This window comes from Triplophysa rosa, linkage group LG8, assembly GCF_024868665.1.
Source record: "Triplophysa rosa linkage group LG8, Trosa_1v2, whole genome shotgun sequence".
Lineage (NCBI taxonomy): Eukaryota > Metazoa > Chordata > Actinopteri > Cypriniformes > Nemacheilidae > Triplophysa > Triplophysa rosa.
The window spans coordinates 20,670,291-20,694,435 of NC_079897.1; the positions used below are offsets into that span (position 1 = coordinate 20,670,291).

At 38.9% G+C, this 24,145-nt stretch overlaps 1 protein-coding gene across 5 annotated transcripts in view; it reads right to left on the reverse strand.

The window, feature by feature from the left end:
- erfl1 (Ets2 repressor factor like 1) overlaps positions 1-24,145 on the reverse strand; it is a 68,363-nt gene that overhangs the window by 4,738 nt on the left and 39,480 nt on the right. For all 5 annotated transcript variants that reach the window (XM_057339568.1, XM_057339570.1, XM_057339569.1 and 2 more), the window contains 4 exons: positions 20,816-20,968; positions 3,555-3,631; positions 2,107-2,341; positions 712-898 (listed from right to left, as the gene is read on the reverse strand). In XM_057339568.1, the coding sequence (XP_057195551.1) occupies positions 712-898; positions 2,107-2,341; positions 3,555-3,618 (486 nt within the window). In that variant the 5' untranslated portion in view covers positions 3,619-3,631; positions 20,816-20,968. The remainder of the gene's footprint in view (positions 1-711; positions 899-2,106; positions 2,342-3,554; positions 3,632-20,815; positions 20,969-24,145) is intronic.

Here is a 24,145-nt window from a genome sequence, read left to right on the forward strand (position 1 = left end):
TTTGTTTTAAGGCCCCTTAACGCCCTCGGTGACATTCTCTACTTTCTTCCTCACCTCTGGCTTTCTCTTTGCCTTCTCTTTATTTATATCTGTCTCCTTCAGTCACCTCTAGTCAAGACGTACAGCAGATAACTTTCTCAAAAACCTGTCTATTTTGCTGTCTGTATTTGACGCAAGAATCACCTAACCTTCTATTTAAATTGTTAAAACATTTCATTTAATCATTTCAATTAAAAATGTAAATAAAAATGTAGAAATGGCAAACTTTACGCTAAAATAATGACACATTTTTACGTCAGTAACTAGTACATTATATATCATGTAAAGTGTAAATTTGGGTTATAGATATAAACTTTTATTGATCAAATGAAGCTTTAAGATGGATTTAGGGCAAATAATACAATACTGGAGAAAGTACACACAATAAACAAAAGTATTGAGAATGAAATCAAATAAATACATTTCATCCTCAGTCTATGTGGAAATAAACCTGATTGACTCTTCACAATCAATAGCTTGATCCCTCACATCAAAGGAAATACAGAGAGCTTTATACAGTATGGATCAAAAAAACATATTAATCATTAAACACCAGCAATCACAGAGCATGTCAGCCCTTCAGGTTTTTGTCTGTTTTAATTCATTCAGTAACAGTTTTTTCTTTTACACATTTATAGACACTATGTGTGCAACGCATCTTTTCCTTAATACCTCGGGGGTGACGGGGCTGCAGTCCGGCGTGGCGGTCCCTCCGTTGAAGTGGTTCTGTGCCAGCAGGAAGGGGGAACTGGCCATGTCCAAGAGCGGGTAATTCACCAGGACCACCTTACTGAAGTTGAATTTGTAGGTGAAGCGTTTGCCTTTAGTTTTGTGCAAAATGCGTTTATTGTAGTAATACCTGCAGGGTAGAAAATGACAAAGGAATGAAAAAATAAACAAAAGAAAGAGTAAAGGAGAACAAAACAGTATGCTACAAATGTTTGTCTCGCAAATCCTTCATGTAACCTGTACTGTCTTTCAATAAGAAAACATGATTTTAAAATCCTCATTGGATGAATCACTTGCGACATGAATTACAGGTGGTAAAGGTTGCCTGCACATCCACTGAAACATTTTCCAGGGTCGGCTTCCTGTTCTACATGGTGATGAGCAACCGCTTACATTTCCCTCAACATCACATGGCTTCGTGCCACTCAAGATGTGAGCCCAGTTGGAAATAAGTGATGGATAATCTATCCGGACTCTTTTGAGTCATTTCCACTGACCCTCACGCGTTTGCACTCATCGTGAGCATCGGTGCTTTGAGGACGTTCACCTGTGCATGAGAGGGAGGCTCTTTAATCTCAGTGCGCTTTATGCTTGACTTCACCCTAGCCAGTCCGGCAGCCTACCCGAGTACCCGTGATGCAATCTGCCGGTGCAATAATTTGTACGCTTTTACTTTGTGTGGCAATTGTGCCTCTTAATTGAGCAATTAAGCAAGGCTAATCAACGAGGCTAATTATGGCCGGCGCCTATTCATAACAATTAGCGGCCAGCGACAGCATCTATTAAAGAGAGAGAGAGGGTGGGGGAGAGACCCGAGCCATAGAAGAGAAACCATGAGAAATGCATAAAAGTTAGTTGCACGATTAGGAAAAGCAGAAGGGAGGGAAAACACACGTCACCCGAGGCCAAAGTTCAAACCTTAAAAAGTTCATATGGTGCATTTAGAGTTTAAAGAGGAGATTTCATGTAATTTCATGTGTTTGGTGGGATAAGGATCAATTTTGGACTTCATTTCAAAAAGTATTCTCTATATGAACCTTCGCGTAAGAGAACATCCAGAGTCCATTTAAATGTTCAAAGATTTCACAAAATGGGCTGTATTGATATTCTTTGGAGGGAAGGTAGCACTTTAAATATCCCCGTCACAAGGTGAAGGGTCCGAGGCATTTGCCGGGTACCGAGTATCGTGGGGGGCAGAATAAAATGTTGCATACCCAAAAAAGTCCATTATCTAGAATAAACAGGTGATATGATTTCAAAGAACAGTAAAAGGCAACAATTAAGCATTCACACGGAAAACAGCCCAGATCTGAATATGAAATGGCGTGCATACTGTACCTCAGCGCTCGGCTGAGCTTGTCGTAGTTCATGTGAGGTTTGCACTTCCGAAGGCCCCACAGCTTCGCCACCTCGTCTGGGTCTTTGATCACAAATTCACCATAGTCTCCCTGCCAGGCAATCACCCCCTGGTATTCCTCCTTCTGCAGCAGCTCCAGGATAAAGTGCCACAGCTGGATCTGCCTGGAGCCTGGGCTTGACTCCGGCTTATAGGCCCAGTCTGGGAAGGCGATGCCTGAGGAATGGGAGGCAAGTAAGCGAAAGGATTTGGATAAAGCCTGTTGGTTTTGTTACTTGCTTAGAGCATTCCTGTCTGAATAACTGATGAAGCGATAGATAGCGAGTTAATGGGATTTTTCAGCCTATAGAGAACAGCACGTTTGTGTTGCTAATACAAAAACAGCACAGGTGAGAGAATTCGAGGAAAATACGGTGTATAAGCATCCATAAAACTTTTGCCGGGGATCTTTGAAACATTTACACTGAAAATCAATTATATTTGTCGTCACCGCCATGTTGGTAAGAGCAATGTTACCAGGCTTACATTTCTACTTGGGGTGTCACAATATACAGATGCGGAAAAAATAAGAGACCGTTTCAAAATTATTTTCAGTTTTTCGGAATTTACTATTTATGCGTTTATGTAAAATGATCATTTTTTGTGTCATTCTGTGAACTACTAACAATATTTCTCCCTAACTTCAAATATAGTATCTATTTACATTTATTTTCAGAAAATAAAAACAGGAGAAACAGGTCAAAATAACAGAAAAGATGCTCAGTATTTTTTCAGACCTCAAGTACTGCAAAGCAAACAAGCTCATATTCACTTTTAACCAACACAACAGTATTATTTGTAAATGCATTTAGGAAAAGTTCAAAACTGATTTGTATCACAGTTTTCATGCGCCTTGTTATGCTGTCAGTCTTTCACATTGCTGTTGGATGACTATGTCACTCCTGAGGATTTTGTTTAAATTCAACAGACACTGGACTGGAATGGTCACAGTACACCAAGTAATGCCGATAAAATGAAAATTTGTAATGGTCTGTTAATTTTTTCCACAGCTGTATATTGGCAATAACCGTGATATAAAAACCCCATGATTATCAAAACTGTGTTAATTCTTCACATATTATAATATTTTTAATAATTCAGCACCTGTTTAAAGTTTTGCCTTATTGCATGATTTTGGGGCTAAAAAGAGTGATAACATAAAATGGACAAAAACAAAGATGAATTTGACCGACAAAAATCTATAGATCACGATAATATCATTGTATTATAATAATATCAGCATTTTGGCCACTTTAATCATGTTGTGAAAATCTGGTATCACGACAGCCCTAATCTCTACCATTTTGTCACATAGAAACATTAAAATAAAATAAAACGTATTATCATCTAATGTTATAACAAACATCTCTCAGCTCTTCCAGTGTCTCACCTGGTGTCCAGAGGGTTGGGACAGGTGGCGTGAGCAGCAGGTCACTAACACAATTACAGTCCATACCTCCACTACACCTGCGTTCACACACACAGACAGAAAAAGCGAGTGAGAATCATTTGATGTCAGTGCATAGAACACAAGCACAGCAAGGCTAAAGGCTAGAGCAGAATACTTTGGCTCAACAAATTTGTGTCATGTGCTTGCGGACCCACAACACACCAGCGTGTCAGAACACAGCGTTCTAAACCATGAGGGCATGTCATTCCTGTGGCCTCTGAAATCAATCAATGCCTTTTTTATTTGAAAATATGATCGCCGAAGGCCGTCCCTTCAGCCATGCAGAAGATCACTGGGCATTTTTTCACAAAGAGCAACGATAAAAAGACCCGTCTCGAACAGAACATCCATACTTTAGTTCATACAGCTTTTTTTATAGGTTGTTAGTTGCATTTTAAAACACACCGAATTACGTGAAAACAGTTTCAAGTGATGACATTTATGAATATTATCAAATTTTATTTAAAACACAATTAACTACATTCCCATAATGTCATGTACTAAAACTGAATGGCAATTTCTATGTGCAATACTCCTACAAACAAATAAGACGCAGTCTTGGTTTGTTGTTCCAGATGTTATGCTCATACAAATAACTTCAAAGCAGGATATCAAAAATCATTGAAGATTGCATCTGCTATCCGAACAACTGGGAGCCTCAGTAAAGATCCGTCTCTCCATGCAGCAATTCAGTATACATGGCTGGAGAAATTCAATCTCTCTTCAGCCATCACAATTTCATAAAGGTTGTTTTACAAAGCTCGGGTGGAAGAAAAAGCAGCCGGTACAAGGGTATCTTTAATGCCGGTCTCTCCCTCTCCCCTCTCCTCTCTCCCTCTATTTAATTATGCTCTGTGAATTTTGGATCTTCCCTCCAGCATTGAAATGGAACGTGAATTATTGAGGTGTGTTTGTATAAATTATTATTGCTAACTCCAGGCACTTCTCTCTCACAAACACACAGGCGCACACACACATCCCCTTTGTTGCTTTTACTCTTTGGACTGTCCACTTCTTCCCTCCACCTTAGGCCCCCGACTACACATCGCGTTCTTTCTTTTAGTATTGGTCTTTCATTATTTCTTTACTACGGTATCTTTCTTAATCAAGCTGGTGAATATCAATTCAGTTCTGTATGGTGCTACCACTGCACAGAGTCACAAAGTTTGACTCCGCACAAACTGAGAAAATAGATAGTTGGAATGCATTGTAAGTTGCTTTTAGATAAAAGAATCTGTGTAAATGTCTCCTTGCTACAACTTCTGCACATTTCAGATGATTTATTAGTTTATTAAGGGTATAAAAACACATGTTTTTAATTTGTAGTTACCTTTAGAAATAAAACAGTATAACGCAGGATAGTTCTTTATATAGTGGCACAAGGCTATCAACTTTAGATTAACTATTTGCACCGTAATAAATTCAACAGCAGCACCTGCCGCATTGCAATGTGGATCGCACCTGTAAATGAAAGATCAGTAAGAATTAATTCCGCTCTCATCATCCACCTTTTGTGAAATCTATACTCACTGCCTATCGGCCAGCCTCTCCATTCAAAGGAAACCTTGCCTTCCTACCTGCCCGTGCACCCAACATCACTCACTCTCTCTTTCTCTCTTCTGTATGTTTTGCTGCTGCTCAGTAATTTTCCGTTTGATTTCGGAGGTAATGCATTTTTTACAAATCAAAGAGGAAGCCAGGACGCCCCCCCTTCTCTCGTTCTCCTTCTTTCGCCCTGCACTTCCCCTCCAGGCCAGTGAGGAGATAAAGGAGCCCCCATCATTTCCTTGTTAGTTTTGATTTGGGCAGCACAGGGCTTTCAAGTTCTCCCTATCACCCCCAGAAACATTATAACTAGCAGCCGAGGGAATACATCTTCTCACAATCTCCTAGATATGAAGACACTGATTCAGGGTGTGCAAAATCACCATATGCTCACGCACAAAACAAGAAAAGTCAGAAAAAGATACATGGACAGGGCAACAAAAAGTAGCAGTCCCCGAGACAACATGTTTGAATGAAACTTCTGTATCACATGGAGGTTATAAAATGTAAACAGAGTGGACATACTATACAAATGCTCTTGCATGCACACACAAAACGCAATAAAAAAGGAAAAAGACACTTTTTTGCAAATTTATGTTATGTTCATAAAGATGTCAATTTAAAAGCATTATTTATGTGCATTCATCTAAAGATTTATTTTGTGTAGAATCCAAATTATTGAATTGATATTTGTTGGGTTCAAGGTTTGATATTTATAATACTTTGGTGGATTGTAAAATAATTGTAATCATTTAATAAATCTATCTTTCAATTGTGACTCAAAGAATTCCTGATTAATGTTGTGAAAAAAAAAGTAATTTCCCTTCATCTTATCAAATAAAACTGGGTTGCAAACCTCACAGCCTTCAAACACATGCATTGATTGTGTATTCATTATGAAGTAACGAAGGCCTACAGAGTTAACATTTTTACCCCTGTGATTAATTACATTTAGAGAAAAGCGGTTGATTGCACTTTAATGATTCTAGTAAAAAAAGGTTACCGGTTTGTGTCTGGACCACAAAATAAAATAAAGGTGATATATTTCAGAAGCTGACTAAAGAGTGAAGGAAGGAAGAAAGGAGAGAGAATCAGGCTAACAGATGGCAGATGTTATTTCTAGTTTTGGAAACAGATAGATGGACAGCCCTCCCGTCCCTCGTCTCGTCCCTCTCAATCTCTTCTCCTAGGACATGAAACAAACGCTCTGTATCTGTGTCATCTTTTTGGTTGGAGCTGCCATTGAAAAGGGACTTATGAGCACCCTCTCTCTCTTTCTCCCCCACGTTTTCTTCCTCTTTCCTTCTTGTACTTTTTCTCGATCTCTCTTGACTCTGCTCTGACAGTCTGCACAGCCTCAGGGTCAAAGAACAGAGGGACTGGCTTGTGTGTTTGTTAAGGAGGAGGAGAGTGAGAGCAGAGGAAGACAGGAGTGAGAGGAGAGATGGTCAAGATGGGGAACTCGGGATGGGACTCGTCTAACAATCGGAGAACGTTAAAGAGAAAGGACGAAAGTGACAGCTTCTATGTAAATTAAGTGGCAGACTTGGAGGGATGTGTCATTTGCAGCTGCTCAATAAAATATAGCAGACAAACATTTTCTTAAGTTTCAAAAAATATTTTCGCATACAGGTGATACATTACGGGCATATGACTGCAGTGTTTACATTTATTTAGCAGACGTTCGTCCAGTAAGGACATTTTAACACAAAATTGTCCTCTACTATAATTGGATAAGGTATTAAAGTTTCATGTTTCCATTAGAACATCTGTCTTTATAGTAATGCCAGTGCTTGCAGTGATGCATCATCTTTCAAACCAAACTAGAAAAGTTTAGATATGAAACCCCATAATTGAGATAACAATGTAGAAGTCATGGAAGAGGAGTTTGGGAGCTCAAGGGCGATTGAGAGAGCTGGGGAAACTTGGTAAAAAGGTGGAACAGAACTTGTTCAACTTTAACAGGGGTGATAGGAGCGGGCATGATATATCAGTTTCTTATAGAACATCGGACTTAAGTTACAAGGAAAAGAACGGAAAAAAAAGACGAAGAAAAAGTATCAATCGATAGGGTTAAATTATTCATCGTCATTAATTATCGATCGCTCTCCGTTGCCGGCTCGTCCGCCTCGCGCCAGAGTTGAAAGGAGGGAAAGCGCGCTTTATTAAAACCGGCTCGAGCCTCATTGTTTCATGTCCCGCGGCAAAGAAAAAGCTCGAGCTCGGTTCTGCCCGCGCCAGTGAAAAATATACACACATCGCCCCCCTTAAAACTCTTTTTCTCTCCTTGCTCCCGCTCCCTCCCGACGCGCGGGAGAGCTTTGGGGAGCCTCGTACGGTGTTCACGGGGCGGCTGTGTCTCGCGTGGATCGATGTGGGATCAATGGCTCTCGCTGACTAATAGCCAGAGAGCGCCTTTGATCTCGCGGCTGAGAGATCAAAACCTGAGCGAGAGAGAAGAGAAAAAGGAAAATGCGCGGGATAGCGCGCGGACCGGAAAATGAGCGAAAGAGCGCGCGGACCTTAAAACTTCACACAAACGCTCGCTCGGTTTTCGTTAAATCAGTAATCGATCATCAATGAAACATCTTTCAAGCATGATTATTTACATTTGACGATATTATTGTATATAGGCATGATCGCCCGATTCTTACTTACAAATAAATGTCGATATGCATTATTTATGTAGTATATAGCCTACTTTATGTAAAGAATTCTGTGTGATTCCCCACTTCACAACAAGACAATGTTTTACAAGTATTTAAAAGTCTCTTTGCGTTTACACCCTTCCTCATATTCCATATAGGCACAACTCAATCGTATATATCAGGACCACTACACATGTATTTTCTGTTGACTAATAGTGATCAATATTCCTACTTGATCCAAATGTCTGTATCACATTGTATTGTTTGTAAAGAAATGCAAGATAAATAGATGCTACTGAACTAGTCTTGGGAAAATTAGTAGCCATGTTTTTGGTACACTGAATTTATCATCCATAGTTTTACTACAAATATCATGCTTAAATTGGTTACTATAGCAAAACCAGGTTAATTTGGTTTACTAAAAACATTGTTAATTTCTGTAACGGTTAAATAGGGAGCATTTTGACTCTGCTTGGTGTTAAAGACGTAAAAGTAATATTTGAAGAAATGAGAGTGAGAGCGAAAAGTGAGACTAGTGAAGAGTGAAGTGAAAAGGGAGCATGCTCAAGGTCTTGTGATCACAGCAATTTAAACGTGAACGTGAGATCTTCCTCAAAACACTCTAAAAGAAGAATCACCCAGTTCTGGTGTGTACTGTAAATGAGTCCTGCATAAGGCGAAATGTCATATGTATCCTTCATATCATTATCGTTTAAAATATGGAACACATGTACGTGCTACTGTTCTGCCGGATAAAAGATACAGTCATCGTCCTTAAAAGCCATTGCTCCTCATTTCTATCTACTTTCTATCCCCCTCTCTCTTTATCCCCCCTCCCTCTGGTCAGCGAGTTACTCTCTCTATCGCTCTCACTTCCCGAATTAACCACTCAAGAAGTCACCACCGACTCAATCAATAGCTCATACATAAACCCTGCTATAATCGCTCCACATGCCTGTCTGTCTGCCCCCTCATTCCTCGTTACCCTCTCGTTCTTCCTTTAATACATTTCCTCTGTCGTCTCACTCTCTCTTTCTTTTTGCTTCCTTCTAATTCGTATAATTCCTTCCTGTCCTTCATTCGTATACAAATATTGCCTAAAACCTCTATTTAATCTTACCTTTGAACATTTATGTGACACGTCATTTAGATTTCTATAGTCTGTACCTCTAGAGAAATGGCATTTTGGGCCTTACTTCCACTGAATTGTGTCATCTGTGATGCACTTGACACTCTCCTCTGCTTTCTGTTATCTCTACACTAAGAGGTGTATTACACAGTGTTCCCTCTTTCTATTAACATTTGAACATAAAGGTTTTAGTGTGTTTGTTCTCTTGAAAGGTAATAATGAACTTTAAGATCTGGAGGCTTTACAAAGGCACCATATAATGTGCCAGCCAGTATTAAATTGTGTTGACAGAGAGAAGTCAATGAATATTTCATTCATATATCTCCTGTTTAGGTATGCAATTTGAAAGTTATTTTGAGCTTGAGGTGTCATTTGTGCCTAAGGAAATGCATATCTAACTGGACCCTCACACACACACACACACAACCACCCCCATCCCCTTCAGTCTTTTGCAGATCATCTCACATATTCACAACTACGAAGACACACACATGCACACACACACACGCACGCACGCACACGCACACACACACACACACACACACACACACACACACACACACACACACACGCACACACACACGCACACAGAATTTGAAGATTACACACGAACGGGCCCCTGCTCATATTCCCTGTTCTCCAGCCTCTCTTTCCCTCCGTCTCTGCTTCAAACTCTTTGATTCGAAGGAGCGGTTTGATCTGCGCGAGAGCGAGTTTTGTAAACACATTTTTGCGATCATATAGCCATGGGCAAGGGGAGAGTAAAGCTTGTATAAATGAGGGAGAGAGAGGGAGTATGGCGAAGCATAAAGAGAGAGAGAGAGAGAGAGAGCGACGTTTAATGAGAGGCTCAAGTGGAAAGACACACGGACGCATTCAGACTACCGTAGAAACTAGAGAAACGTGGTGAAACGAGGCTTCCCCGGTTGATGAAATATAATGTAATAGCAGGTGGCCGGCTCGCCTTTTAAACAAACAACTCGTGTAAAAAGTGGTGTATGGTATCTAAATCGACATTTCCCCATGGAGAAAGAGAGCAATTTTGTAAGAGAGACATAGCAATCACAAGTAAGGACAGACACAAACACATTACGGTTGGAGCAAATAAAGAGAAAACTGGTGAAAAACGAATTCGGTGCGCGCTAAACTAATAAATGTGCGCAGTCCTATTCTTTTCTCAGTTTCTTTTCTTCACATTGGCGACGCGAGCTGCTAATTCGTTTAACTTCGATTGGTAGCGCAATAATAGTGCTAACCCGTCGCCTCCGTCTACCGTATAGCAGAGACTTCACATCACATCTCATTGGAAAAGGAGGAAGCGACTCTATGTCACAGATGATGGTTGTAATATATACACAATTAAACTAGCCAGTATTTAATATAGTAATTTGGTAAATAATGATCCAAATAATAAAAATAATATTTACTTAAGTTTTTAACATAGGCCTACATTATTTACTTTGTGAGACTTTTTAGTTGATATATGTATTTTGTAACATGGGAATAGGACGTTTATTATGAGCCATAACTTTAATTTGAGCTTTAATGATGTCGAATGAACGCTCCGTCAAAGCTACAGCAAATTCTTTAAATGTCAATATTAATTTCCAGTGGCCCTTTCGTGCCCCTTTTACGACCCGTCTTTTCATTTGATCAAATTATTCATCAGTGCGCATAAGACAGCCATACCGTTTATTTACACTCACAAAAACCCACTTGACTATGCCTGACTCCCTTGAGCATTTACGGTTGCCCAAAAAATGAAAGCTCTTCTTTTCTGGCCTTGTTTAGCCTGCGCTTTCTCTGCTTTTTTAAAAAGCGAATAGCTTTGAGCGCTGAGCGCGTCTCTGTTCGGCAGAGGTGCTGTGTGTGCGCGCGCTTACTTTCTTCCTGTTCTATCCTCTGTCCAGGGAATTGTTTTCAACATTCACAAACACATCGCAAATACCCGCCGGGTTTACTGTATCGATTTCTAATTAGACGGCAGGATAATCGTTGGAGAGAGAGAGATGAAAAAGGGAAGAGGGGTGGCAAGAATAAATAAACAAATAAACAAATAGGCCCCGTGATGAACTGAATTAATAAGAGAAACACGGAACAAATAAACCAATAGAAAATAGTATTTCCTTTACACTTATTTTTCTTATTTTTGTATAGGGTAACGATTCTGTGTAATTAAAAATATCTGCATAATCATCCTTAGAACGTTTAAGTGCACCGTTATGAGAAACCACCTATAAGCTATTTGTCCCACAGTTTGTTGCCCCAAACACGGAAGTAGTGTGCAATGTTGCAATGTATACATATTGTTACAATTTGATACATGTTAATACAATATCATACTGTCAAATAAGACGAAACAAATACGCGTTTAGAAGGATATTTGTAAGGTTTCAGAGTACATATTAAAAGATGCCCTACGATTAACGAATTAAATGTGGATATTTTAAGTGGCTCTGCAGTTACAACTTCTTGTAAAGAAGATGACGGGCATCATTCCTGGAGTACGCCATACAGAGACACTTCGTAGTTCGTACATGATGATATGGTTTACACATTCGAAGCAATTTAATTAGATAAGGAGGGAGAACAGAAAAATCGAGTAGGCTTTTTTTATTATACTACAGAGTTATATCGATAGCCTACGTTAAAAGATAATCTTCTCAAAATGCCGTTTCTTGTGCTTAGCAATAAAGTTATGTCATCTGTAACTTAAATTGATATCGTTTTAAATCCGAATTCTATTCTCGAAATCAGTGAACAATGGCTTTGTACATTTATGAAGTTTCCATTTGGCACGTGAGCGGTCAGCGATTTATGTTTGGCTAACCCTTACAAAAAATGTGTAGAAATCATGTTTTGGCGGATTGTGTCCCATTGTTAAACCACTGCAACTATATTTCGAAAATCCCAACAAAGCTCGACTTTTGTATAACGTTTTTACAGTGAAGAACAAAACCTGAACTATTCGTATATGGGAATGAAAGGAAAAATCCTTTTTCACCCCGCAGTTTCTGAGCCGGCCTATACTTTGCGTCAGTAACATGAACTTCCCTTTACACAACTCTATTCTATAAACTCTTCTTTCTCTCCTCCTCCTCAGCTCCACCTCTACCTCATCCGTCTCTGCCCCTCTTGACAGTGTGCGTCACAGAGGTTAGTCCGGGGGCTCAGTTAGCTCATTTACTTAAATCAAGCTTTCATCATTCGGCGTATGCGCCTGTCTTCTGCGCGCGCATGCTCGTTCCCTCATCCTCTTTTTCACTCTTAGCTTTTTCATACCTGATGGTGGAAGAAATTCTCTCTCCCTCTTGCTCTTTATTTTCCGCGCCCTCTCCTCAAGCATATGCTAATAACTCAGGCGAATCCACACCTACTTAACCCTGCTCTCCTTTTGCCCTCCTCTCTCTTTGGCGTTCTCCGTCATTATGATGGTGATAAAGTGTTGGATTACGCAGAGGGCTAAAACAGTGACTGCTCTGCCCCAAACTCACTGCAAACTATCAATCTTTCCGCTGCTTTACAGAGTGATGCTCAAGTCTTTGCCTCAGTCTTTTGCTTGTTTTTATATTTCGACTTGCACAATAGTCAGTTTAGTTAGATCAGGTAAAATCTGCTAAACATATTATTTGAAAGAAAAGTATTTTAATGAGAAGTTAAGTTTTTGTTGTTGTTATTTAAAAATAATTAAAAAGCTGATGCACGCAGAGAACACATGGATTTATTATCTCTCTTTTATCTGTTTGTCTGAAGTTCTCTGCATGTCGGTAAACCTTTCAATAAGGGAAACAATGCTTTCAAGCTGACTTTTTTCTTTTAGATGTTCTTTCTGCATATGACACTTAAAAAAGTATTATTGTAATTAATATTATTAGCATTATACTTGTGTCATTTCATCACGAAAAATTCTGTTACAATGAATTTTTCTCATCACTTCCTTCCAAGGATATTCCTCTTCTTAAATTAATCAGTACGTCAATTATGATGCAATTCCGACTCAATTCTCAAACAGTTATCTCTTTGAAATAGATAGAGTTCAAAATACATGAGGCGTGTTGGTGAGGTTTGTCTTTTGTCTGTGTTCTTTCATATTCATAATGCAGAAATCTTAGTAGATCTTGATATGCTCTAACATGGAATAATTAAGAGCAATTTATAAAGTAGAATATTTATAAATAGTTCTTCATGTTCATTCTAAAATCAGCATGGAGCAAGTACACAGCAGGGGGGCTACAAAACATTATTATCTTTTTTTCTATCCTTTTAGGACAGTTAACTAATTTCCTAACAGCTTAGTGAATTTGTTCAGTGAATCTGTAAGGTACAAATCCAAATGACCCGTGTAAACTTCAACATATTTAGCCATAACCTGTGATCGAAATCCGTGTTTGTGTAACCTGGCAGTCGGGCACACAAAGTAGGAACTTGACAAGTAGACCTTTTTGAAGACTTGCATGACAAACCTGCAGGTTCCAAAAGGAGCAGGATCAGACTGTTACAAAATGACAGCAACATATCTGCAACTAACTCTTTAACAAGAGTCCAGAACTGAGCATATGTATCTCCAACATGACCTATTCTTTAGACGCGATAGTATTCTTTGACACAAAGTATTGTATCTTTTGTTATTAATGGTTAAATCTGAGCTTTGTGCCACTTTACATGCATGTGAAAGAAACAAAAATAATAAACAGCAACTTTATGACTTTTATGGTTAAGGAAAAATGGTGTAATTTATTAAAATGCCTGTGACCCTCATAAACTCCATATCTTTGGAAAAAGTAATCAAGATGAGCCACGAAACTAATCAACTAAACAAAAACTGCATATCTACACTTTTGTTTGGGTGAACCAAAATTAAATGAAAGGGTTTATTTTTAAGTTTACTGTGCCTGATGGAATTTATGTTGCTATACTTTAATAGCCTGGACTAGAATCAGAAATTGGCCCAGTGGTTACACAAGAAATCTGTATTTGTTTACTTTAAGCATTTTTATTTATATTATACAAAAGATGAAACATTAAGTATATTTTTGACCATAAAATAAGACACTTTTTGCTCTCAAATTTGGGCAGCTGGCCACAAACACATAACTCTTAGTACCTTTTGTCTTCAGTCAAACTCAGAACATTATTTCCACTCTTGTATCCCCCCACCAGCCAGCCCACCTCTCTGCGTGTCAAATCGAATCTCCACCTCAGCGCCTACTACACCCGCTGTGTCCATGTATAATACGTCATATACACATGGCGAGTGTGAGATGACGGATTACCGAATTAGATGAATAATGACACCTGACACTTCTGTTACCTCTCCCTGAGCTGCCACAGCCAGAACCGCAGCGCCGGTAAATACATAGCAGAGATGAGGAAATACAGAGAAAGATGAACGTAGAGGGGGGCGGTAGGGCATGAATGGATAGAGGGAATAGAGGTGTGTAAGCTTATATACAAAGAGAGATGGAAGGCGAACAAAAGACAAAGAGAAAAATAAACTCAACAAGTCAGGTAGATGGATGTAAGACGACATTTTGTTAGCAATCTGCTTTGTTTCGGAATAGCTTGCGTCTGTTTTCAAAACGAATAAAAGCACAAGGGGAGAGAACGTTGGCTGGAGTTTGGATGATGGCAGGATGTGTGGCCGGACATGTAGTGGGTGCACTCATCTTTAGCCAGTGAAGTTGTTTAGTTATTGATGAAATCTATAAGCTGCAGATGCAGGTTAATATGAACAATGTTGTGTGAGCTAAAGGTATACAAAAATCACGTAAAATTTTAAAAACCTTGGAATGGTTCATGTAGCTGAACCCATAGTGGAGCAAGGCCATGGGTTCAAATTCTAAGCATTTATACTTTTTTATTACTTTTCTTGCCCTAATTGAAACACAACTGCATTCTTGCATGGAAGTTCAGGGTAATAAGGCATCCACATAACCTTTATAAGAATGTGTGTGAGAGAAAGGAAAAGAGAGAATGGAAAGCCAGAAAGAAATATTGACAAAGCCTAGATATACACATAAGTCATTCAGTGTGGCCTGCCCGACTCTTGTATTTTATAGCTACGCTGTGGCGGAACAAGATGACAGCTGAGTTCCTTCAACGAAAAATATGTTGCCTCTCTTGTTTTCTCCTTCTCCCTCCGTTGTTTCTGTTCTCTGTCTATCCTTCTTTATATTACTCTGTCACCTCACAATTTTGTTCTCCCCCCTCCCAACTGTTCTTGCTTTCTTTTTTATGGTTGCCCTCTGTTCTCTTGCCATGCATGTTACATTTTGCTATTTATCTTTGTCGCTTCGCCAGAATCCCCCCCTTCATCTCTCTCCCTTTCGGAGTTCCTTTGCTCTCTGCCATTTCCGCGGTTTACTCTACAGGTTTCTTCTCAATACCCCTTTCTTATTTTTCCTGCCTATTATCAGACTCTTTGTTGGATTGAAGCAGTTTGGACATTCTGATAGATAACTCAATGGTGAGTTGCCAAGATTTTCAATTTGGGTCAAATTTACATTTAAACTTTTAGGCCTAAAGATCTTTATAACAACCCTTATGTTTTAAATGAAAAACATGAATATTAAAAACACCAAAATTATATTACAATTACACAAGATAAAAATAAATATAATGGACCAATTTAAACAAAAATGAAACCAAAAATTCCTCCTAAACATCCTGTATAATCTGCGTCTTCTGGGATCCATGTTTTATCAACTGAGAATAAGGCTTTAGTATTCACACTCATACCTTTACGTCTTATTTTATTCACCTTCGTTTCTTTCGCTTGTTCCTCACCACTTCCCTCTCACTCTCTACATTCCAGCCACCGCTCCCGCCTTCTTCCGCAGCCCGCGCACAGAGCCCCAAGTGTCGGAATCAATTAAGAGTGAGCGCCGTCGCGCCCGTTCCTTCACGGAGGTAAATATTAAACTGCAAGGAACGGCGGACAGAGAGAGAGAAAGAGGAGGGGAGGGAAGAGCGAGCCCTCCGTCCCTAATCCACCGCATCGATCAGCCGGGGATGAGGGTAATATATTATTTTGACAAGATACGATCCTCCGACGCGCACCGCTATCCCCGGCGATCGATTTCTTTTTCTCTCCCCTTTTCTCTTTCTTTTTTTCCCTTCAGCAGTAGGGACACTGCGTGTGCGCCTCTATTTTGTTGTTAGTCGCTGTGTGTGCAAGTGTGACTGAGCGAAACAGTGTGAAGCCAACAATAGTTGAGGAAACGCCTGAAGAAAACTTCTCATCCACGATCTCTGAACGGCACAACCTCGCCGTCTGCACAAAATCATACGAGACATGACGTCTCAATATGTCTTCATAGCGTCTACGATACGTACGTTTCACGGCGACGCGTCACGGCTACTTGGTCGTCAAACCAAACAGTTTTAAAAGATAGAGGGAAAAGCCATTCACTGTACATACAAACAGAAAAGCATTAAATAAAAGCCAATATGAGGCTTACCATCATTTCTACATTTGGATACAATTTCCATATGGGAGTTACAGCTGAGTCGGCTGGGCGAAGATGACCAATTGTAAAGTTAAGTGTCTGGCCCCTGTGGTCCCCTGTGCTCTTTTGCCTCCCCTCCATATCGCTTTGTAAACTGTGTCTAAATGCTAAATTCCCAGATCAATTTTTTTCATTCAACCTCTCCCCCATCCTTTGTGCCCGGTGCCCCTACCTCCGCCTATATGAAGAGGATTGAACTTCACTGTCTTTTTGCACACACCGTCTGCAGTGAGCTTGAGTGTAGGCCTACGTGCTCATGGAGCTGTACCTCTGCACATACATGAAGACAAGCAAAAAAAAAAGTGAATCAAGGATTAGGATTTTGGATACCTCCACAAAGTGTGTCCCTCAAATCATCGTGTGCGAAAACTATTCTGCCTGCTAGTGCGCTCAGGTTCTGTTCTCTCTCTCTTTTCGTATTTTGCCATTTTCTGCCACTTGGCTTGCTGTGAGGGATGCCGTAATACAGTCACTGTCCCTCTGCAGCCCCCTGCTGTGTGTGCAAGTGACTTGGCCTGTAAGGAGAGGGGGGAGACGTGGGGTCAAGGTGAGCTCTAATACACTATTGATCCGCCCCAATTGAAAACCTGATGGAAATTTTACCCCCCTCCCCTTCCCATCTGTGTATCTCTGTCTTTCCCTTGTCTTTTTTCTCTCTCCCTAGTGAACAACTTCTTCTGTGCTTCCTCCCTTTTTGCAAATGAGATCCTACCCAGAGGCTGTCTTTGTGGCATCTCTCTCATGTCGTCCCAGGACTTCTGCTGCTTTACCCTCTTTTACATCTTTGCACTTTCAAAACCTCGAACTCAGTTCATTTCTAGGGCTCCTGTTTCTGACAACAAAACATTTGCTTTCTTGTATCTTCTGGTGTCTGCTTTCTCCCTTATTCATTTTGCTTAGCAGATCTATTGCTATATTGACTGGGGTATGCGTGAGTTTATATGCATGTATGCATATATGATTTATGTCTTTTAATGTGCCTGTGTAAGTGAGTATTTAAATATTAGTTTAATATGCATGTGTGACAGAATAAATAAATACACACACACGGAGCGAGTGGTGTGGCAGTATGGTCACTAGTGCAGTGTATTAAATGCCACTGTGGGTTTGGCCTCAGGGCTGCACAGCGATCCCTCAGCAGGAAGAGCCAGTCGATAGCACTTCATCCTGGTCAACAATTCGAACACTCCACAAAATCTATGTCAACACTTTTGTATTGTATCACACTTTGGGTAAGATGGAGAATGGGGCAGACGTCTTACTTACAATACATATACCCTTGTAAACAGGAGGCTTGAGAAACATAATCTGTGACTGTGCCAGTTTTCTTTCTCATTTGGAAATCTGATTGGCACCAGCCATGCCTTAAAGGGATCGTTCACCCAAAAATAAAAATTCTGTCATGAATTACTCAACCTCAAGTTGTTTCAAACCTGTAGAAATTTCTTAGTTTGGTTGAACACAGAGAAAGATATTTTGAAGAATGTTAGCAACTGAGATTTCTGGGGCACCATTGACTACCATTAAAATGGTTGTTTTGTTTTCCTAAATTCTTTAGTGTTCAACAGAACAAAAATTATATAATTATTTCTACTATGGTAGTCAGTGTAGCCACAGAAATCTCGGTTGCTAACATTCTTCCAAATATCTTTCATAACCAAACAAAGAAATGTACACTGGTTTGAAACAACTGGATGACATGATGACAGAATTTTCATTTTCAGTGAACTATCTCTTTAAATAAATCTCAAAAATCTAAATTTTCTCATTACTTATTATCTTGTTGCATAAACTCATATGACGTCCTTTAATGGGGCACAAATAGAAATGGTAGGGAAATGTTTAGGGACTAACAGCTTCAGTCACCATTCAGTTTCATTGTATAGAAAAAATATGCAGTGAAAGTAAATGGTGACTGAAGTAGCCAGTCCCCTAACATTATTCAATAAAAAAAGGTATACAGATTCAGTACAGCAGTAAACGATGAAAGATTCCTTTAAAATCCCTTTAATTATCCTGTTGCCCTATATGACTGGTAAATTTATTGATGAGAAATCATGAATTTCCCATAAGCGTTTCAACACTCATCTCATTCAGCATCTCTCCGACTTGACCTTTCCCTGCTTGCACAGTTGTTATTTACTTCTGAGAATAGACTGCATGATAAAGATGTCGCTGTGTGTATGCAGGAGCTTCCAGGTGTGATTTATGTTCTGTTGTGTATCTGTCAGGTGGAAGTGCTATCTGTACCACAATCTCCCCGTAGACGCAGAAACGTTACACATGCGGTGAGGCCCCGCGTCGACCTGTAGCCTGTGATACTTATCTGGAACATCAATGACCATAATGCACACTGCGGATGAGGAACAAGGCAGTGCTAGATGGAGGAGCTGTAATCGAGGTTGCACCATGCGGATAATCTTATTTGTTCATTTTCTTTTTGTCTGTCACCCTTTTGCTTATTCTCTGTGCATTCCTGGTGCAAATATGCGCTACATTGCGTCAAAGAAGTGTCATGGAGACATTTATTTAAACAAATGCAGTCACAAATGTGTGTGCAAACCCACTATACAACCCTTGATCAATGAAATCCCTCTTATTTTAATGTACATTTTCTGCCCATTTTTCTCTTTTTCTTTTCATCTCTCTCACTCTCTCTCTCTCCCCGAGTCTTAGCTTAATTGCTTTTAAACCGGATTAATGACTGACCGGGGACATGTTGCCTTAATCTCCGCTCTTGTAAAGCAGCTCTATGTCTTGGCTGTGCGTTCTCTCTTTCCTGTCCTCATCCATCGTCTCAAACCACTTACTCTTCTCTCTCTCTCCCACACTTTCACTCAGTCACCATCACTCTCCTTGTCTTTCTCTCCCTCTGCCCAGCACCTTTCGAGATCTGTCTGATCATTTCTGTTTCTCCACATTATAACTCATCCCGGTTACGCCCTTCGTCTCTCTCTAATCTCTCTCATGCTTTTAACCGATGTATTCTTACTGTATCTTTCACTTACATCTCTGGTTCTGTCCGTGTTATGAGCTCAGTTACTCATGGTTCACAGTTCACACACACCCAAACCCTTCTAACTGTGTGTGTGTGGATGCTGTAGTCGTGATGCATGGCCAGTCGTGGAGTCTTGTATTAGCACATGTCGATGGGAGACTGTCATTGCCTCCTAAGTGTTTTGGCAATACTAGGGATCTCCTGTCATGCCATTGCAACTAATCTCAATCGAATTACATTGAGCTTGTATTGAGACGGGGAGAGGGAAGCATGCGTACTTGACTAAGCACCTCTCGTAGCCAACAAGTGTTTGAGTGTGTGCGAGTATGATTGCCACAGTCTGCAGTCCTTTATATGAAAAAAGAATCAATACAATACCACCATTCTTATTTTCTAAAAGTTTTTTATTCTTTCTGATCTGAAATATGTGTATCCTCTGAACTCTGTGATTTAACCTCTTGTCTATACCTTTCTGCAACTTTCTCTCAGTCCTTACAGTCTCTGTCTCTCCTGCGGACGTTTCTATCTCCTCTCCCCTTCCAGTTGCCATCAGGATTAAGCAGTTATCTCAGAGGCCCTCTATCGCCCCTAAACGCTGTGGATGATAAGACTTACTTGGATTTGTCAAATTGGGCACCATCGATTAACTGACCTTTCCTGGCTCCCAGGCTCTCAGGCACTCTCCACAGCGCCAACAAGCCAGATAGAGAGATAGATGGATATATACTGGTGTTATTATTGTGTACAAGTTTGTAATTACCAGGTGTTCGCAGGGAGGTAGAAGAGATAGGGGAAAGAGTGCAAAGAAGAGTGAGAGCCTGGGGCTTTTCAAAGTTACACAGCATACAAACGGATTCAAGAATCTGTTTAAAAATGCATTTTGATTTACAATTTTAAAATGATTAAGCTTTCTTAAACATAAGGGTTACTTTTTTCATCTATTTGAATTAATTGTTTAAAAGTAATTACAATAAAAAAGTAAACATTTATTTATGGCTAGGTTGGGAAGCTCTGCAATGTTATATCCATGGTCGCAGATGCAAAACTAAATACAAAAAAGTCCAGCCAGATTTTTTTTCTCCAAACATTTGAGCATTTTTTTCATTTTCTATGTAAAAAGCTTGAAAACTGTAGTAATTTCAGGTGACGCTTCATTTCAGTGCTTATACGTTGTATAACAGATGTTAAAAATTATGCATGCTTATCAAAGCCATATGCTTGGCAACATGTTGTGACTATGAACGTAATCTGTTTCTCGCTTCTGTACTGTTGGCTCACGAAGCAAAACGAGCATCAGATGCAAAATGACGCGAGCGTTACCGGATATTTAGTATATCAGCAACCTGGTGCATATTTTTGCGAGTTGCACTTACCGGCACTCCCAAGTGGCCTCGCCTCAGACGGAAACCAAGGGCCGGAGCCGGCACCGTGGCTGCTGGCCGTAGGATGGACCGAGATCTATGGACTTTATCTGATCCAATTCGGAGAGCAAAAGTTGTGTCGCTCCGTGCAGTGAATTTGATGCGCTGTAATGAAAAACAACGAAATAAACAGATTATTTTTCTCTTCTTTTATTGCCATTATTTTATTACAAACATAGTTTTAATTTCGTTCATGTATGTCACTGTAATTACATACCAAAAAGAGGCTGACAAGTGTAACATAAAAAAATGATTAATGTTAAAGGTAAATCTTTTTTTATATTATTTGTACATGGCAAAGACTTTTAAAATGTTATAAGAGACGTGTTGCCCTCAGTCCCCCGATTTATCATTCCCTATAGCAGCATTCTCCTAAACAAACGTAAAAAAGTATTCTTTCTCTTCATTTTCAGGTAAACGTCGAAGCTTTTAAACGATACAGATTGAAGAGCTTTCCAATAAAGTGCCGAGTATAAAATATTTTTTAAAACAGCAAGCAAAATATACCCGACTACAGTTTACCTTATCACACACACGTCTGTTAGATCGAAGCTTGATCTTTTAAAAAATAAAAAGTTTTAGCATTATATTTGCAAAATAATACACATTGCAAAATATATGCATTCATATCATATTATTATATAATTTATTATATAATTTTTAATGTAATCGATAGAGAATAAAAAGTGTAGGCCTACGGAATGTCAAAGTAATTTTTTTTCACATCGGAAAAGACCGAAGTTTAGCAAACCAAATTTCTGTACGCACAAATTTCCCGATATAAAATAACAAGCGGATAGTTTACAGTTATAAATATAAGCGGATAAAATACTATAATGCAAATTAACGAAAACTATTCAATAATTATTTTAACGATGTTATTAGATCTAATTAGTTAACAATGACAATATTTATATTACTTACATAACTATATCAATCACTGTATTACTCCTATATGATTAGCAGATATAATGTAGTTACTTCTTAAGTAACTGGGCATGACCAGAGGCTCCAAACACAGAATTCTGTTCCAAACAAAACTGGACAGGTGAGCTGAGTCGGTCTCAGGAACTAAGCAAAGCAGTGTTGAGAGTGGAGGGAGGGGGAGGAACTGAGTGATGTGGAGAGGAGAGATTTCCCCAAATGCCATTTAATGTCGGAAATATTTCAAACAAATATTGACAGAGAGATAGACTCAGGAGGGAGCCGCAGAGGAACGGCTCAAGCGGGCATGTGATTTAATTAATGGATGTTCTGGATATTGTCCAAATTCGTGGACTGACATCCTGCGGTTAATTACTTTGATTGAAATCAAATAATGTGAAAACACGTAAAGAGTGCAGTGAACTCGGAAGATGCAATAGGTCTAAATATGTCAAATAACTGCGAAAGAGTGTCTCAGAAGTCTCTTCAGGGACGTTTACAAAAGTAACAAAATCACCCATAAAATCTGCTCTACAATTTCTCTTTCGTTTCGTTACATAATGAACATAATTACGATCAAACGACAATTAAACATGTTCATTATTGTTGTTATAATTATGACAGTTATATTATTATTACATATTATTATTATCATTATTAAGGTACTCCTAAAAATTTTACAAAACTTTATTGGAAAAAAGAGTATTGTAAATTATAATCAACAGGCGTTTTGAGCAAACTTTAAATAGAAAAACAAAACGTTTTGGTACAACAAAGAAAAAGTATTGTTAGTAAACAGTAAATAGGCCTATATTAATACATGAAGATATATGTAAATTATTTTCCAATCATTTAAATACCAAATTACAATAAGACAAATAACTAAATTAACAATGATACCATCTATGTAACGACAAAATATTAAAACAAAAATATAATAATTCGTATACCATAAAATAAATGTTCGTTTTTGATGCTTTTTCTCTGTGTAATAATTTAAATTCAAGTCAGATTCGAGAGCTCTGGATTGCTCTTTGAAATACATTCAAGATCACTCCTGAAACTTCTAATGATCACCAGCTAACTTTTAAAATAAGCCAAGTCAGGGCTGTAAAGCAAACTGCAAACGCGCAATAAAAATAAAAACGAAAACTTCTAAGAACTCGCAATTCTCCTTTGGTAAATAATTTAACAAATCCAAAAACTTTGACAAAACACATTGACAGACCAGTAGGCCTACATCCAAATTTATTCAAACAAAATAATTATTTATATTTATGATTGATTTATTAACACTCAAAATATTATTGATGTATCGAGTATCACGATTAATTGATGAGATACACAATGGACAAATGTATCAAAGATTGACCATGGTAGTCATTTTGATGCAACTTTTTTCAAACTAAATTAAGAATCAAATAAAGGATAGTCTGGACGGAACAACTGGAAAAATGTTATGGCATTTTTTAACAAAAACTGTGTGCTGTATAATTTTGCATGTGCAAAGACTTATTTTAAGTTCATTCAGTCTTCCAGACCCAAGAGTCACAATATTGTATTTTTTAACAGTCGCATAGCATTCTACAAATCTATCCACAAAGCGAGGCATTAATAAGCAAATGACCTAGGACACTATTATACGAAATATACAAACTTTTCCATAGCCCACTGGACATAGGCTGGTCCACCGTCTGATATTTCATTATAGTATCCCCACAGAAATATGTAAAATATTCAGGAAAATAAAGAAAAATAAGTTTTTAACGTAAAATATATTAATATAAGGAATTAACGAAAATTCTCCCCTCGCCCGTGCATCTGAACAGTCACTAACATGACAAGGATGAATGAATGGAGCAGCACACGTTACATGCACTTGTGAGAGTAAATTGAGCTCGGTCATTTGGCAGATCGAAGGGATACACACACAGCCGGCGCTTAGTCCACATTAAACGTCTCTAGTTGCCATGAGAGTGACTGTTTAATTGACTGATTGATAGTGTGGCGTGTAGGTGAGGGCTCAACGAACAGCGTTAACAAATAGAGACACTTAGCAGCTAATCCGACGTGGCACGGACCGCACGGATCGACAGACTGTTTTTGAGCTCGCGCGCTCTTCAAAATTGCACAGAGATTTGGCAAATTGTAAAATGTCATAAAAAACAAACTACTGAAGTACGCACTGTGTTGTGTAAATATAGGCTGCTTTAAACAATAACCTAAAGTTTTTATAGGCTACAGACGTTTAAAGGAGTACTAACTGCATTTAAAGTAAAATGCACCACGTAGGATAAGCAGCTTCAAAAGCTACAAAAAGTTCTTATCAATTTTAACAAAACAAAACAATGAAATCTC